This window comes from Chroicocephalus ridibundus, chromosome 3 (genome assembly GCF_963924245.1).
Source record: "Chroicocephalus ridibundus chromosome 3, bChrRid1.1, whole genome shotgun sequence".
Lineage (NCBI taxonomy): Eukaryota > Metazoa > Chordata > Aves > Charadriiformes > Laridae > Chroicocephalus > Chroicocephalus ridibundus.
In genome coordinates this window covers 1,190,296-1,207,547 of record NC_086286.1, presented here as the reverse complement: position 1 = coordinate 1,207,547, position 17,252 = coordinate 1,190,296, and the positions used below count along the sequence as shown (strand labels likewise).

The following is a 17,252-nucleotide window of genomic DNA, read 5'->3' as shown; positions in this document are numbered from 1 at the left end:
ATACTGCTCTGGTAAATACATAATACATTTAGCTAGCTCACCAGCATGTTACAAAGACAGCTTGATTCGTAGAAAAGGCTGTCACAACATCATGAAGCCTTACATAGGAACTGGACATGTTTGGAATAGGAAGAAGCAACTTTCATGGCAAAATTACATGCAAATTAATGGCACATGCAAATAGCCAGGACATGACAAATGCAGAATCATCTGCGTGAATACACACGTACAGTTCTGAATACCTGAAGCCTGTGCGAGAATATTGACTGGTACTGCTCCTAACGCAGGTAAAGAACAGTTATTGAAGTATGGGGGCAGAGAGCACACCACAGTCAACAATTTCAGGGCAAGGATATTCAATTAGTGGCATATGTAGATCTGCCAATTTGAAAGTTTTAGCTGTGATGTCAGTGAGATTTTTCCTCCTTTTCATGCCCCACAAGCCACAGAGCATACATGTTTCAAGACACCGTGCAAGCTGGGTCTGGAAAATAATTTTTTATTTGACAAGAAACAGTCCCATTAAGCCATCTGCCCTGTAGTACACATTACCTTAAAATACATTTAGAAATAATCATCACTGTCATGGCTGTAGACTGGTGTGGTATAGTTATCGCGGCTTCAGTGAAATCAGCAGACCCGTGGCCACTTGCAGAATTTCTGGGGCACATGACTGGGAAGTTTATCTGAATAATATCTGAACAGCTCTAAGTTTTCTTAAGCATACAGAAATGAAAGTTTCATTCATACCTTAGAAGTCCAAGCTAATATTAGAAATTCTCTCCTGTTAACTCTTTTGAATTAGAATGTGAACTTTTAAAAATGTTTTATAGAATAACTTCAGCGGAAAAAAAAATTACTGAAACAAAATTCTACGCTAAACCTCTCAGCAGTAACATACACTTTGTACATGTTTAGCTATGTGCTACTTACACTGGAATATCTATTGATTCATTTTATTTAATAAATAAAACTTCAGTTATACTTCCACCTAAAACCTCTGTCCAGTAACTCATAAGCACCTTATTTTTAATTTGTCAATGAATTTACTACTCATGAAAAAAATAAAATAATACTATTACAGCATGATCTTCATGCAGACAACATGAGAAACAAATCAGAAAATCACCCCACAATCTCACTAATGCAAAAGCAGCTGATCAAAGTCAGCTACATGTCTTAAAATTTTATTATTACTGTAAATGGACACTTCCAAAATTATTTCAATGTGAAAAACAGCAGCAGCAGCATATCTTGCTGTCATAAAAATACACAATAGCCAAGACAAAAAAAAAGTCATTTGAGTTATGTTAATGGGTTTGGGTTGCAGATCGTTTTGCCTCTAAATAGCCTCCTTCATTGGATTCAGCAGGCTGGTAAACACCATAAACTGAGATTACGTACTGGCTGCTACCACTGTCTAAAAACATGGCTATTAAAACAGCCATGTTAGTTTTCAAACTGTGTGTTTTAGAAAGCTGGAAAGTTAAATTTGACTCAAACATTTAATTTGAAACTTGTAAAAAAGCAGATATAGTTCAATGGTTCAAGCTCCAATGGCAGTGAGCTGTTTTGGAAGATCTGGTTCTTCATCACTGCAGCAGAAAAACAAAAATTAAAAGAAAAGAAGTACCGCTTACAGCTAATTATATTTAACTGAAGTTAGAGATGTCCTTTTTTCCTAAATGATTTTTTTTACCCAAGAAAAAAAGCATACTTAAATTTTATTAACTGAAGAAAAAAAGACATCATAAGAGCATGTGGAGTATGACAGCATCAAAAGATTTGTTTCAAAAATGTTTCACCAAAACACTTCAATTTCAAGGCTAGCTTTAGGCTTTACAGTGTTAGAGAGCAGCAGTCTTAATCCTGCTTACCTGTTACATCTATTACAATGAACAGGACAAGAGAGTTAGCAGCATGGAAACACAATTCATGACAGTATTAGAAAGCTAGAACTTCCACAAGTGAAAATACAAAGGGCAACATCCTTAAACTCTACTAATATACTTCAACTGGCATAACCTAGAACAGCAATTTGGTCCTCTAACTTACCCTCTTGATTAGTTGGCCCATCCATACCAGTAACCCAGTCAGCAGAGCACAAAGGGAACAAAGTAGAGCTTTGTCCTGCTTCTTTCTCAGACCTTAAGCTCCATAGAGACACTCACAGATTTGTCATGAGAAAATGTGAATGTTCACACATAAACTTCTTTTAATACGTGAATTGTTAATGCAGAATATACATAAAACTACTAAACAGTTATTAACACATTAGAGTAACAGTGTAGATAAGTAAACATGCTTACCTCATGTGGATTGGTATAGCCCAAAAGTAGATTTGCTGCTTTAATGTCACCATGAACATACTCATTTTCATGTATATATTCCAAAGTATCCAACTAGGAAAGGATTTAGAACAGAAAAGAAGACATCACCTTCTCCACTCTGCCCCTAACCCTACCACCAAATATTTCTCACTTATATAGTGAAATCAAGGGCTATGCAGACTGAGCTGACAAATTTGTTTTGAGATAGAGCAGAAGGGCTACCCACTCCGTCCACAGGGTCTTTTCCCACCAGGCACGTAGCTGATGACAAATCATAAACAAGCCACAGTTTGCCACGAGGTATCCCTGTGTAACTACCTACAAGTATCAGCTTCTAAGGTCACAAAGCAAAAATGAAACTAGTTCATTCATAGAGGAAACACTGAGAACACCAAGCTCTTAAAAAGAACATATTCAATCAGCCCTGAAGGTTTATATTTGATCCTGCCAGCTATTATACGAGCTGCATTTTACGTCACCATCCCCCTGCATCATCACCCTTTTTCAGCTCCTTACTGAGGTACAATAGCTCTAATTGTTCTTAAAAAACACGTTTGCACTTGGCAACTCATACAAAGGACAATGTAATCCTGGCTTTTGGACGGTACAAAGAGTGTTACAAGTTTTTCAATTATGTCATTACAAAAGCCCTTCACTTTTTTTAAAATTATTATTATTATTTAGGTTAAAAGGAAACTTTGGAGGCGTCCAGTCTAAACCCCCTGCTTCAAACAGGACTAATATAAGTTAGATCAGGTTGTACAAGAGGCTGAACAGTCAAGTTTTAAAAGTCCCAAAGGATGGGTGTTTCACAGCCTCTGGGAAGCACGTTCCAGTGCTAAGACACTCTTTCTGCAAAAACTTTTCCTTTATACTCAGAGTTCCTCTTCCTTACAGCCATTGCCTCTAGTCCATTTGCTGTGCACCTCAGTTCAGTAATAGCAGCTTTCCACAACACCAATGATATTACTAAAGAGTATGTATACAATCTTCCGTTAGTATGTACCAGCCTACACACATTTGAAAACAAAACTGATATTTGCAGACTAGCCTAATCCTGGCCTGTTCAGCAAACACACTGAAAATTTTGCATTCAGGCATACAATTGTGAACTTTGACAAATATGGATGTCTAATACAATACGCTTCAGACATTGGGGAAAAAAAAAAAATCAATACATATTAAAGCATATGAGAATAGGCTTACACATCTCAGTCTAGACACACATTTTGAAGTGTATGGTCTACGTTTTAACCTATTAGAAAAAACTTCTGGTTTAAGTCCACCAACTTCCAGTCTGCAGGAAGCCTTGATTTTCTACTTAATACTCATTTTATTTAAAAAAAAAAAAAATCAAAAATAAGAAAATATATATCATTTACACAAGTTTAATTCTAAACTCAAGAGCTACCTAAAGGAACTATATTAGAAAATAATTTTGTAGTTGACTCAGTAAGTTTGAGACATAGCAATTGCCTCTGTCTCCGTGCATACCATTCGTGCTCCAAGTTGCAGAACAGTGTCCTTCTTAAATCTGCTTCCACAATCTTCAAAGATTCTTTGAAGGTCTTCCCCCAGTCTCTCCATGACCATGAATCTATAGCTACCAGAAAATACATAAAAGGGAGGAATTCTCTAAGACAAGACTACAAATTTGTGTCAGGTTGAAAATGGATTTTCACTCAATTTGAGCTTAATTACAATTCATCTTATTACCTTTTTCCCTTGTACTCAGCCAAGCCTGATCCCCAGAACACTGGAATTCCTAAACATCTTATTTTTTTGAGATTCATCCATTTTCTTACTGTAATAATCATAAAAAGATAACATTGAGTTAAAGGTAGCTAGATAATTTCATGTTTGGTGTGGGATTTTTTGTTAGTTTTGTTTTAGCTATCAAGCCAAGACTTTAAATGAAACACTGAAACAAAGAAGACTTAGTCAGCAGTTTGTGTAGCAAACAATTCAGACCGTAACATTACTCTGAAGGTCTCTACATTCTGCAAAACAAGAAGCAGTTTTTTGCTCTAGCAATGTGGTACTTTGTTACCGTAGAAGGCAGATAAGCAATTACCAATAGCTGAAGAAATAATTCCTTTAGAAGCTCTACTTTATTCAACACAGAATGCTTCAAGCTATCAAAAGTGCTTATGTCTACCAGCAATCTAAGTCATCTAAAGTCTTTAGGACAGTTCCCATGAATAAATCACATCCATGCTTAAGTGTCTGCAGAATCAAGTGCCTTGATTACTACTAAATCCTATGATGATTACACACACTCTTAGCTCTGCACATGGAAATAGTTACTAGCAGAAATACAGTCACCAATTAGTCCATGGAATACCTCTGTACTAACGCTGGCTTCTCTCTGAAGCCCATTCATTGTTGTGCACTCTAAAGTGTCCATAAAATAAATTTGGCACACTTCTATTTGCCCTTCTGGGATGATGACATCCAAGTAAAGAAACCCGTCGCAATATAAAATTATTATCACACCAACTAGGATTAGTTCAGCGTATATGAAAAGAGTTGGCTAACAAGCTCTAAAGCAACATTTCTTATTAGAATAAGTTAAGTCCAAATTTGTCCTTAGGTCTACCTGAATCAGAACTGATACATTACTTACTATGCTCTTGTTTTGCAGCCCTCTGGTAAAATTTCAGTTCAGAAAATAAGGGACCATTTTCAAGATATTCCTATTGAGAAATAAGTAAACTTAATATCATAAAATGCATGAGAAAGACAACAGTTTCTAAAGAAAAGTGTATGAGAAATTCAAAGACAATGAAACCCCTTTTTTCCCCACCTTCCATATAACATGCCATCTGAAATGTAATTTTAGTAAGTAGCTAAAAAGAAAAGTTTGGCAACACATTTTCATAAACAACACAGACTCTTTCAGGAATTAAGATACTATTTTCAGAAATATTGTAGATGAGTTGTGTTTAAGTTCATAGTCTGATTTCCCTTACTGAACTGTTGAGGGCAGTAATCAAGGAAAGGAAAGAATCAAGTCAAGAAAACACTGTATGTCATGAAAATGCCAAATACATCCCCAAGCAGGGAAAGCATATCAAGATATAAAAAATAGGGTAAAAAAACCAAAGCCACAAGCATGCAATATAGGCCCAATGCTGAAAATAAGGATAGATAATTAAGAGAAAGAACTGCATACAAGTTACAATTTAGAAACGAGAGCTACACATTACCACTTTAATTACATGCACTGCATCATCTTCTACAGGAACATGAGTTTGAGGGGAAGCTGCAAAATGAGAAAAAGATGAGGATCAAGATGAATGCAACAGAATATAGTTGCAAACAAAGACCAAGCTAACGTTGCATAAGGTGACCAAAAAATACATGACAAAAAATACACATTTTGACTGAACTCCTGCTTTTAAAGGTCAGAGTTTTGCCAAGTTCAAGGAAAAACAAAACAAAAACACCACACACAGGGAAGTTTTAATCAACAAGCACAGAAGCAATTTTAACCCACATTTTCAGAACTCTCTCCTTTGATGCTAATTAAGGAGTAAGCAGGATGTCCCCATTGCACGTTTGCACCACAATGAGGTATTCCATTATAACAGACTATGTTTAAGTCATTCCAGTCAATTGGATAACCTCTGTATTTGGTTGCTGTCAATCCACTGTCGTGACAAAGACACCACTTAAAAGTTATGACCTACATTATGCCTCTAGACAGGATTGTCTGCTTTCCTCTATTACAAATTAATTTGGCCCTAGAACCTTGATTTCTATTCTGACATTATTTAGACACTGGCCTAAGTTAGGGATAGCACAGACACCACCTGCCTAAAGGGGAGATGAGGGATTGTGCCTCTTAGTGCAAGTAGAGATTTCAAAACAATAATTGACCACATGTGCCAATTACAGCTCAGGAGACAGAACCTCTCTGCACAGACAATGCAATCCTATTTTCTTCTGACCCTGAGAGAACTATCAGTTCTCTCTGATACTACTGAAGCTACATGGAGCTACACTGGGATTAAAATTTAATGAGACTAAATCATCTTTTAGAATCATCACTGAAAAAAAACTAAAAAGAATACAGTTCCTAGGAAATAAGTGTCCTTTTCAAACTTCTTATAATGATCAAATACCAACAACAGTCCAGGTGTGAAACACTTCAACTATCAGCACACACAAAATAGACTACTTTTATCAGCATAATAAAAATCAAGTAAACTTGGATCTAATCAAACCATCCAAGCTTACATTTTTTGATGGTCGGAGCATACTTTTTTTTTTTTTTTCTTTTTTTTTTTTACAATGAACAGACTCCTTCAGCTACCATCTTCCTTCCAATTCTATTCAGCATCTGGGGTGAATCTGGCAGCATACACACCCCAAACACCCACAGGGTCCCCGCTGCCTTCTGCTTGACAATTCCCCAAGGGAATGCTTCTGTGCTAATAACACATTAAGGTAAAATTAACATTCCTAAAACAAGAGCTCTGGAAGGTGTGAACTATCCACAGACTCAAACAACTAGTAGTCACATTCAGAATACAATTTAAAACTATCATACAACCAGGAAGTAAGTTTTGGTAAACTTTGCTCTTACCACATTATTGTACTGAACTGGGAATTAAGGCACAGGTGCTTAAGTCTTTATCTTTCTCTGCCACATGTAGACTACGTGTTAATAGCCGAAGACATTAATTTAAAGGAACACATCCCATGTGTTTTCATTGTATTCAACAACATCACATTACCCAAACAGAATTAGATGTGCTCCCTCACTGACACAGATCAGAAAAAAATCCCCTGCATAAGAAAATGTATTTTAATACCAAGTTACTTAACAGAGGTTTGATAGGTATAGAGAAGTATCGAATTTAAATGTATTTGAAAGAGTCTGATCTAACTTCCCTGTAGACATCTTGACATTTTATAAAGAGAGGCCTCATTCATGGTAATCTGGAACAGACAGAACAGCTGTCAGGGTAATGAAGAAGAGCAATTAACGGGAGGCAGCCGAGCAAAAGGGCCTAACCCTCATGGTTCTTACACTATGGCAGTGTGGATGCTTTTTGGAGTCACACTGAAAGAACATCTTAAAGAAAAATAAAACCAAAACTAATTGCAAATCGTTACAATGTGAAAAGGGAGGAAAGTCAGACAAAGCTCAAAAAGATACAGGAACAGATGCTCCACAAAATGACTAACATGACATTCAAGTCCACAAAAGGAGAAATGGTATTATTGTCTTTACTGCACATACATGAAACAAGGCATAACATTCGCAGTGAATAACACTTTCAACTTCTTACACAGATAATGCTTAGACATACATACAGATAAGGAGAAGTTGCATATGTACCTTTTATTACATCTTTTTAATTAACCATTCATGTATCAGCAGTAATATTTTAACCACAGCTTAGAAACAAGACAGACTATTTTTTCTCCATAAATATACATAAATGGTTTTTTAAAAATTGTCTCATTACTATGTATAGTTACTTAACAGACTGGAAAGGCTCCCAAGGTTTAACAAACAGTCTGATTACATACCTCATAGACCACCACCACATACTCTCCTGCGAGTTTAGCTCATAGTTAATTACTGTATACTCGTAATTAGCCATGTGCTAGCTTCGTTCTGTGTGGTAGCACATGGCTATTTATAATATTACAATCAGTTAAATGCTAGACTGCAGGACAGTAAGCAGAGACCCTGCAGGAGAGCAATGCTGACAGGCAGGAGGTCTCCAATGGCATCTAAGTACACACATAGAGTATCAGGAGCACTATATGGTGAGATTATGTTTGCAAAGGATATCTTGAAATAGCATAACAAGAGTGAGTGTTCCCAGTTTACGGTTTATGTTGGTTTTATCAACTAGAGACACGCAATCTCCTTACATCTGGGGGGAGGGGTGTTGATGTATGCGCACAATCAAAACCATTGTCTGCATAATTGTTAACTGGGAACACTGGCGCAAGATGAAGCTGTGCAGGGGGCTGTGGCTGTTTCCATCTCATGCCAAGATGACTCTCACAAAACATTTGCAAAGGGCACAGCTCTATTTTCTCTTCCTCCTCTTCATCCCACAATCACAACTACCGTGCCAGTGAAAAGCATAGAAATTCAAAATGCACTCAGAAATAAAGCAGTGTGGTAAGATTCACATTCTTTGCCACAATTTCCAACTGTTGAGCCTACACAACACAGCAAATAACTTGCCTCAGATCAACTTATGTCCAGAATTCCCTAGTGTCACCCAGCCACAGCAGCTATGGTCTTATCATCCACTCCGATCATGAATTTCATCCGTTTTGTTGCTGAGTGCCACAACCTTAATTAATGTAGCTTTCTAAATGTTAATATGACATGGTAACAAAAGAGTGTTTCTGGATGAACTGCAATTTCCTACAACCACACAGCACAATTGTATGCAGTCTGACAAAGAAACGTGCCAATTCTGTTTGCCAGTTCAAACGTGCTTGTTGTAGTTTTAGCAGTTAATTTGTGGCAGTCACATTTGGAATATGGTGAAATATTTTCAATGGCTCTCACAGAACCAGTTTTGTTGACAAAGTTTACACAGTGGAAAAGAAAACAACATTGATTTGGCAGTTTGAAAAAACATCCCTGCTCCTGTCCACAGCTGGTGTCTTTGCCACTGCTGGATATTTTGAGGATATATTTGTTAGGGGAACATGAATAAAATTATTTTCAGAAGTTCTTGGGTTGCAAGTATTTAATTTTTGCTTTGTTCCATTGGTTAACTAATCCTGAAGAGTGAAATTGTCAACCTAGGTTTTTTTGCAGAAATAAAAACTAACCTCAAAAATATCACACTTTGAAGTTACAGGCTACCTACAAAAAAGGCTGGAAAAATTCTGACCCCATTTAAGTCAAGCCAAGAGATGTTAAATTCAATGGCTAACAATCGGGGGGGAGTGTTGCTCAGAGCATCTAACAATAAAAAGCAAACCAAGTTGCAGGAATATAGTTACTAAAACCAAAATGTACACAAATAAATAAAAAGTAGCATCTGCTACTTAACACACAACTTCAAATATTTCCTACATATGGAGGGTACTAAGACAAATATTTAAGGCAAACAAAAGTATATTGCTTTCCTGCTCTGCCTTAGCAATATCCAATATTTCCCAAGAACTGAAACATTCAGTGTCTGAAGGGTGTTTACAGTCCATTTTTCACATAGACCAAGGAAGACCTGCTCTCCTGCTCATATTGTTATTTTAAAGATGCATTATCAGTTCCTGGACAGACTCTTTTCTGAGCAGTGTTTATGAATAGCGTTTTTTCTAGATTCTTCTTCTAGGTAGCTTTATAAATGTAGAGTTTTATTACACAAATTGCATATATATAGCCCTCTGTATCAGGGTTGTGAAACCATTTTCCACAAGACCTAGCTAAGTTGGTTTTGGTAGAAAATAGTGCTCAACTGCTAAACTGTTTTGCAGAGAACTGCAAATGCCTCCAAGTTAAGAACATTCAGTACTGGTAGGATATTTCACTACAATTCTTACTCATCTTTCTATGAAACCTTAATCTTGATTCACTAGAGCCAAGTTTTGTGTTCCACAGCAACGGAAGCCACTGTTTGACTTTCAAAGTTAATTACTCTAAGCTGGAATAGGTATGACACATCCTTTAACCCCAGGCAGAAAAGCTATGCATGGTCTGCTCTTACAGCACTCTCAGATGGGAGTCCAGGCCTCTTAATATTTAAAACTTGATGCACAAACTGTTTGCTGGCAAGATTCTGCTCCAGCCCATCTGCTAGTCTGACACAGTGCCCACTCAGAATATACTATGCCAGCTTCAGTGGGGTACAGGTGCCAAAGATGGCTGAAGGGAGTGCCCTCCGTAAGGCAACAGGTGCCTTATCTTTCATCCAAAGCCCTTCCTGCTACCATATAATACTGCTCAGAAATACATCACCCACTGAAAAAAAATAAATCAATCACACTCTCTTGACTTTCTACTTCTACTTAGCAGGCCAGGGTCTCGTTCCCTGACCAGAACTCTCACAAGGTGGACTAATGACCATGACTAAGGTCCATACATATGGAAAAAAAACCCCAACACATTATGTGTCAGAACACTAAAGCGTAATAGTAGTGATCTCTGCAAACTTTGTAACAGGCTTTAGACTACTGTGTAAAAATGAGTTATGCTTTCAAAGCTAAAACAACTAGCCCACAGGGGTTCAAAAAAAGAAGAAAGACGGAAGATTCAACAGTAGTCACCAGCAAGAACTCATCGAAGCAGGGAGTATTTCCTCTTTAATGGATGGAACAGGCTGATGCTGTACCATGTGCACAGCCCTAAGTAACCAAGTAGCAAAATCAGGCTAAATTTCTGATTCAGTTTGCCCGCAGACAGGGTGAAAAACTAGATAATCTACTTGCTATACCTGTATTTGTACAGTTTAATATTAGTGTCAAGATAAAAAGACCCTTTCCTGAAGTGGTCTTTGTCTGCCAATGAATTTATTTTCATGCTAAGGTTCATACCTGCAGGTACAATGAGATCTTTGCTGAAATGCATTTTAACATCTAAAGGTTAAGAAAAATCCATCCTTAACCAGACAGTTACCTACCAGTGCTATTAATTACAAGGTTTTGCTATTAATGTTCTTCTTTCTATTTTGTTTTTAAAAATCATGCTAACACATATCTTTTGGTATAATTTTTATTGTTTTTTTTTTAATTTGTTTGCTGCACTACAGTAAATATTTTCAGTGAAGTTAATTTAAGCAACTGTTGAAATACTTCATTTCTCCAGAACCAATTGCTAAAGCCAGCTTCCTATCACAAACCAAGGAACGACGACAGAATGTGCTTCCATCAACTCTTCTCTTCCCTGACACATGTACACCCCTGCTCGCAGCTACAGAAATTATCCACAGCAAGTACTGTTTCTGAAATAGAAACAACCTTTCTTTCACACCTCAGCCTGACTGCCAGAATACCAGGCCTCAGAATACCAACAGCAGAGTTACTATGGTCCAAACTTAAAAGCAGAAAAGGCCACAACCACACCTCTTCCCTACCTCCACCAGCAGCAGGGCTCCTTGTGCTGCTAGTATTAAAAGACAATATTCACTCATTTAATCACTGTTTACTGCTCAAGCAGATGTTATTTGCCTCTTCTAGAAAATGAGGGGGAAAAAAAAGAAAAAAGAAAAGGATAGTGTGCTGGCTATAGTGGTGACAGATCTCCAAGCAGGCCAGAATTCGATTATGAATTTATCAATACAGACTTTGCTGTTTGTCCAATATTATGACAGCACATGCAAAAACAGCAGTCAAACACCAATATATAAACACCTGCTGCAAAGCCAGCTACAAAAGATGGTTTCAAAACTTTTAGTTTTTACCTATCACTTACAAAGTTCCATTACAATGTACACACATAATACAATTAAAACACATTTACAATGTAATAAGTGCTATTGTAAAAGACACCATCTAACAAACATGCATGTGTATACAAATATATACAGAAAAACATAAATATTTTGCAGAACCATTAGTTTCCATGAGAAAGAAGACTGCAAGTAGATAAGGCTGTGTAGAGCAGATTTCACCATGACAGTGGAATCTTAACAAAACGTTGTGTGACCTTTCTGCATTTAAATTTTCAGTCCAAATTGTGCATTAATAGAGTGCTTGCAGCAGGACTAGAGAATGATTTATATAAAGACTGGTGTTAATTACTGACTGTGATCAGGAAGATAAATGAGAGAATATAAGGCTCTCAGTAGCACTCTCCTCAACTCTTGCTTCCTTTTCTAGTGTACTATGTACAGTGTACTGTTCTCCACAGAGCTACAAAATAGACATGAGGCCACCAATATATCCCGTTCTTCCTTGGTTGCTCTCCATTCTGCTCCCCCTTATCAAAGGGATAACAGTTCTGTCTGAGGTGCCTGACAGCAAATCAGCACCAGTTACAAAAATAAAATAAAATAAAACTTCTAACATACAACGGCATAACTAATTCCGGTTTATGATCCATATTGCTCTTACAACAACAAAAGTAATGCTTGAGAGAACATCTCTAGATGGCTTCTATTGCTTCTGGCAGCAGAGGAAGCTCTCCTCTTCAGAAGCATTGGGAAGAATCAGTATTTGTAAGCCTTCTGCTGATGGATTTGCCCTGGTCAAGATAAAAATGCAAAGGATAATCCAAGGGAAGGAACATGTCAACAAAGAAACAAACAAAACAGCACAGATGGGAAAGAGAATAATCAGAAAACTGGGAAAATGTTTGTGAGGCAGGACAGAACTTGTAGATAGCGGTAACTTTCATGTACATAATTAGAAGTTTAGAAGCCCTGCACCCGAAGAGACTATTTGCATCCCAGGGTTCAGGGTCAGTAAATGGCTTTCAGCAGCTCTGATTTAGCGAACAGAACCTTCCATGGAATGCACTTCTTGTAAACATATTTTGCAGAGATACCGTAAAATTTCTCAAGAACATTGTTATAGATTAATGGAGTATCCTTAATGGGAAATTAAGCTATAACAACGCACATCAAAATCTTTACACCACTACTGTAAAAATACTTATTAAAAGACATAGCCAGCAAAGTTAACCTTTACTTTTATAAAAGGGCTGTTCTGTTCATATCTGGCAGGCAGTCAAACCTGTCCCACTTTCCTGTCTTGCCTACCTCTCTACAGCTCTTTCTGGGTCAGCTTCTCACTGAAAGCTTAGTGGTCCTCTCACATCCTGCTGTATATGCACTAAAAACTAGACTGAACAGCACAGACAAAGAAGCCTCCTCTCAGCACCAAGCATCTGTATCTTACTCTCAAAGCTTCATCATCTACTTCACTTCCCTTGACTCTCAAAGACAGCTACACTCTTTTGCAGGGTCAAGCCCAAAAAAGCTACCAAATGGTATATTTTACACAATATAAACACATTTCAGAGATAAAGAGGTGGACTAAACAAGAAAACTTCAGTCAGTATCAATACTGGGGGATAAATCTTGCCCATTTCTTTTTTTAATTGTAGGATGAGCTATAAAGGGAACTAAGCCTTCAGTTCAGTGCTACATGTAACATTCACTTCCCCTTCTGAAAGAAGAGATTAAACTAACACAAATACCATTATAAAAGTGGCACCTGTATTTCTTCACCCATGCTGTCACTTATGAAAAAACACAAAATAGTAATACCAAGGGTCCCAGATTGTATTCTCATTCTCAACTAATCCACTGATTGCTTTCCATCTTGGTTCAGTGGGAGCCAAACTGCAACAAACACAATATATGAAATCACCTCAGTGGTCTGTGTGATCAGGCAGAAAACAAACCCAATTGACATGAACCTGCCTGAAACCAAGGTGCTATACCACCCACAAGGTCCAGTACGATTTGACTGCAACAGAAAATGATGGAGCTATATTCTGAGTAATTCAGAAACACAACATTTTGTCTCACACATGGAGAGCTATACCCATTACAACCTCGCCTTCTGCACTGCAACCCCAGTTCCCTCAGTCCCTTCTCTCCGTGGGAGCCTTCTGCAAGTTCCTGTCTTCATTTCTTTTATCTTTGAATGGCAATACCCAGACACACCTTAACTTCACTTCTTAGCTCATGCCAAGGTCTATTTTCTTATGGTAACTTCTCATATATGCTTTATGCACAGCATCTCTCAAACATAACCAACTGATGTTTCAAAGAAGGTCATATTAAGCTATCAGATATATCAAAAGGAAAGACAATGTAAATATTCTAAAAGGGCACTAGCCTTTGACTCCTCTGTAAGTGCAGTTAGTTGAAACCCCTGTCATCCCCACTGGTTCAGCCTGCAGAGCAGTTAAGTATGTGTGAACTATATGAATTCCAGAAGAAACCAAACCAAAAACTTCACTACAGGAACCCACTAGATGCACTCCACTACTAGCAGCAACATAAGGATTTGAACCAGTTCCTTCAGACTACCTCAAACCACACATTTGGTGACTAAATTCAGTGCAGCAGACCATACCAAATCTAGCCCAAAGTAAAACAAACCCTCAACTTAAATAAAGTGTAGACATAGAGCCATACCCACCAACTGTTGCAATTTGCTCATTCACTTACGTTACACCAAACTCCTTGCAAACACACACAGAGCCTTAGTTTTCTCCAGGTGTTTCAGTGACTGTGTTTACTGAGCAGAAAAGCAGAAGCAGTGGCATTTAGGTTGTTACTGAAATCCTTTTGCTTCGTTTACATGGGCATTCAGTGGAATAAAGTGCCAGTTTACGCCTTTTTTCCCTCCCTAGAAAGTTTCTCCACTCAAACCTGAAGTCTAGGTGCAACTTAAATCCAGATGCACGAGTAATATTGTCCACTCTCCCAAAATTTACAGCCACACTTTAATAGCTGGAAGAACAGTACAACTGGGCAACCACTTTAGAGAAGCAACATCTGACCGCATATGGGACTAGCACACCATGAAATAAAATATGTGTCTTCAGTTGCCATCCAGTTCTTTGTGATTAACCATAATGGACATGAGGAGGAAAAAAACAGGGACAGGAAGAACAATTCAGTGCCATATAACATGTTCTGGAACAGCTGAAAGCAGAAAAGCACCATGAGATAGCCAGACAGATGCAACAACGATCACCGTAAATCTGTCGCCAAGAGACCAGTGGCACACAAGCACTACCTCTATATCTGCAAATAAGAACAGACCAAACATGGTAACCCTTCTATAGAAAAGGCACACCTCTCCTCTCTACAGTAGGTGTCTGACGCTACAATTTGACACTGATGGACAACTCCTTCACCTCCATGAAACCACACTGAATCTAGCACAGCTCTGCGTATTTCAAAGGAGTTACTAAAGACAACAGAATTGAGAAGGCACGTGACATATGATAGCTGTTCTAATGAAAACTTGTCGTATTATAAAAATCTGGAAATCACGCTAAGTGTAAAGCTCATGCTGTATAACTGTATTCAAAGATTATTTTCTGACAAATCACTCAATACGAAGGACACATCATTAAGAGATCAACTGAAAAAAAACAAGAATAGGAAACAATCAAAAGCGTATTTTCCATGACAGAACCAAGGAAAAATAGAAGGTATAGCTGATTTAGCATAAAAGGAAGTTGATTTATATAGATGAGTGACTTGCTTATCAAGTTTTAAACACTAATTCTCCAAATAGAGAGTTAACGTACCTCTAACTTTAGAACATCACGGTTGGCTCCAGGGACGACGTACTAAACTGCTTCTAGATAATTCTCTACTGCTGTCTTAACAGAAGCTCAATTTAGTCCCTAACAGTCACTGCGGACTAGTTTGCCTGTATATGTTTGCCACGCAAAAAAAACCCCACCAAACTCATAATACTGCCTTGAAAACAAGATTTGCTCTTTCACAGAGACCAGCAATAGTAACATACATTATATCCTCTCCAGTGACCCAGAGTGCTTTACAAACTGCCTTTCAAAACCATTCATTCCTTATAAAACACAGACTGAGTGAAATGCAGCAGCTTCTTCTGAAGAAAATACAGAAACGTATCTGGGCTACAGCAAATAAAGAACAGCATTTCCACCTCTGGTGAAAGACTTAATTCAGAGGCAACACCCAGATAACTATTATTACTGTTACTTTTCTTGGATGAAAACTGATTTAGTCTTGGCCAGAAAATAACATTTCCAATAACTGGAAATGCAGAGCACTGCAGAGCACAAGACTAGCATAAGTCCAAAGCAGCAGCAGCTCAAGAAAGCATCGTTATTACTTTGAAGAGCATCGCCTGGCAGTGCTCTTCAGTAGTCTGACAGCAGCAGCACCTTGCCTACCCCACACAAGCTCCATAGCACTAGGAGCCCGCAAACTGGGCTGTACAGCCCATGGAAAACACGCTGCACCATCAGCAACACTTCTGAACAAGGACACCCAACAGGGCACCGCAAACATCAGAAAACCACGCTTCAACACAGATGACCACCAGCACGTAAACGCCAGTAACTTTTTAAACCCATGCTGTCTTATTATTCATGTCAGAATGTCACAAAAAAAGTTACAAGTCACCCTTGTAATTACCAGCAGTATTTTACCTAAATAGATTAAGCCAAATCCTCCCTGGCCGATCTGAGTGCCCAGCCTCCACACTTTTCCTTCGGTGTCTTTCAGGATCATGTCTTTTGGGAGAGGAACTGGCAACTTGCGTCTGCCGCGATCCTTAGGCGGCATCGCGCCTTGAGAGGGGGGAAAAAAATGAAAGAAGTTGACTTTTGCCGGAAGAAACAATACCCCTCGATGTCCTTCGTCCAACACGCACCGAGCAGGGGCCCAGCTCTCCGCGGCCTCCCCCTTAGGGCGGCGGCCGGGGGCCTCTCCCCCGCCCCAGGCCCTTTCAGCGGGGCGGCTTACTCCGAGCGGCCTCCCCACCACCGGCCGAGGGGACGGGGGTAGTCAGCGGTTCCGCTCGGCCGCCCTGCCCGCTCCCCTCACACCCACCTCCGCAGAGCCCCCGCGGCCTCCCCCCGGCGCCGGCTACAAACTTCCCAGCCGGGAACTTCCCCCAGGCCGGGCCCAGGCGGAGGAGGAGGCGGGCTGCCGTCTTCCCGCGGGAAACCCCGGGACAGGGGAAGGGCCGGCCCGGGCCCGGCCGGGACTTTGCGACCGGGCCCGCCCTGTGTCGCCGCCGGCGGGCGGGACTCCCGCCGCCACCCCTCTCCCCTCAGCGAGGCGGGGCGCGGAGGGAGGCTGTCGCGCGCCGTTTCCCGCCTGGCCGGCGGCCGCGCGCGCAGCGCTCCCCCCTCAGGCGCCGGCGCTTCGCTTCAGGGGAAAGCGAGACGGCAGCCAGCGCACCTGAGCCCCGCCCGCTTCGGCTCTCCCTCTTTTTAAGCTGCACTTCGCAGGTGAGGATTAAAAGTGATATTTG

General features: G+C 39.4%; 1 protein-coding gene across 2 annotated transcripts in view; it reads right to left on the bottom strand.

Annotated features, from left to right (window-relative positions):
- Positions 1 to 16,994, bottom strand: part of VRK2 (VRK serine/threonine kinase 2) — a 45,219-nt gene extending 28,225 nt beyond the window's left edge. The window contains exons 1-7 of one of the 2 annotated variants that reach the window (XM_063331177.1): positions 16,826 to 16,994; positions 16,423 to 16,563; positions 5,540 to 5,595; positions 4,957 to 5,026; positions 4,047 to 4,134; positions 3,825 to 3,933; positions 2,310 to 2,402 (exon numbers count right to left, since the gene is read on the bottom strand). In XM_063331177.1, coding sequence (XP_063187247.1) covers positions 2,310 to 2,402; positions 3,825 to 3,933; positions 4,047 to 4,134; positions 4,957 to 5,026; positions 5,540 to 5,595; positions 16,423 to 16,558 — 552 coding nt within the window. In that variant the 5' untranslated portion in view covers positions 16,559 to 16,563; positions 16,826 to 16,994. The remainder of the gene's footprint in view (positions 1 to 2,309; positions 2,403 to 3,824; positions 3,934 to 4,046; positions 4,135 to 4,956; positions 5,027 to 5,539; positions 5,596 to 16,422; positions 16,564 to 16,825) is intronic. The other variant, XM_063331176.1, reaches the window with a different exon arrangement.
- Between the last annotated feature and the right edge of the window lie 258 nt (positions 16,995 to 17,252).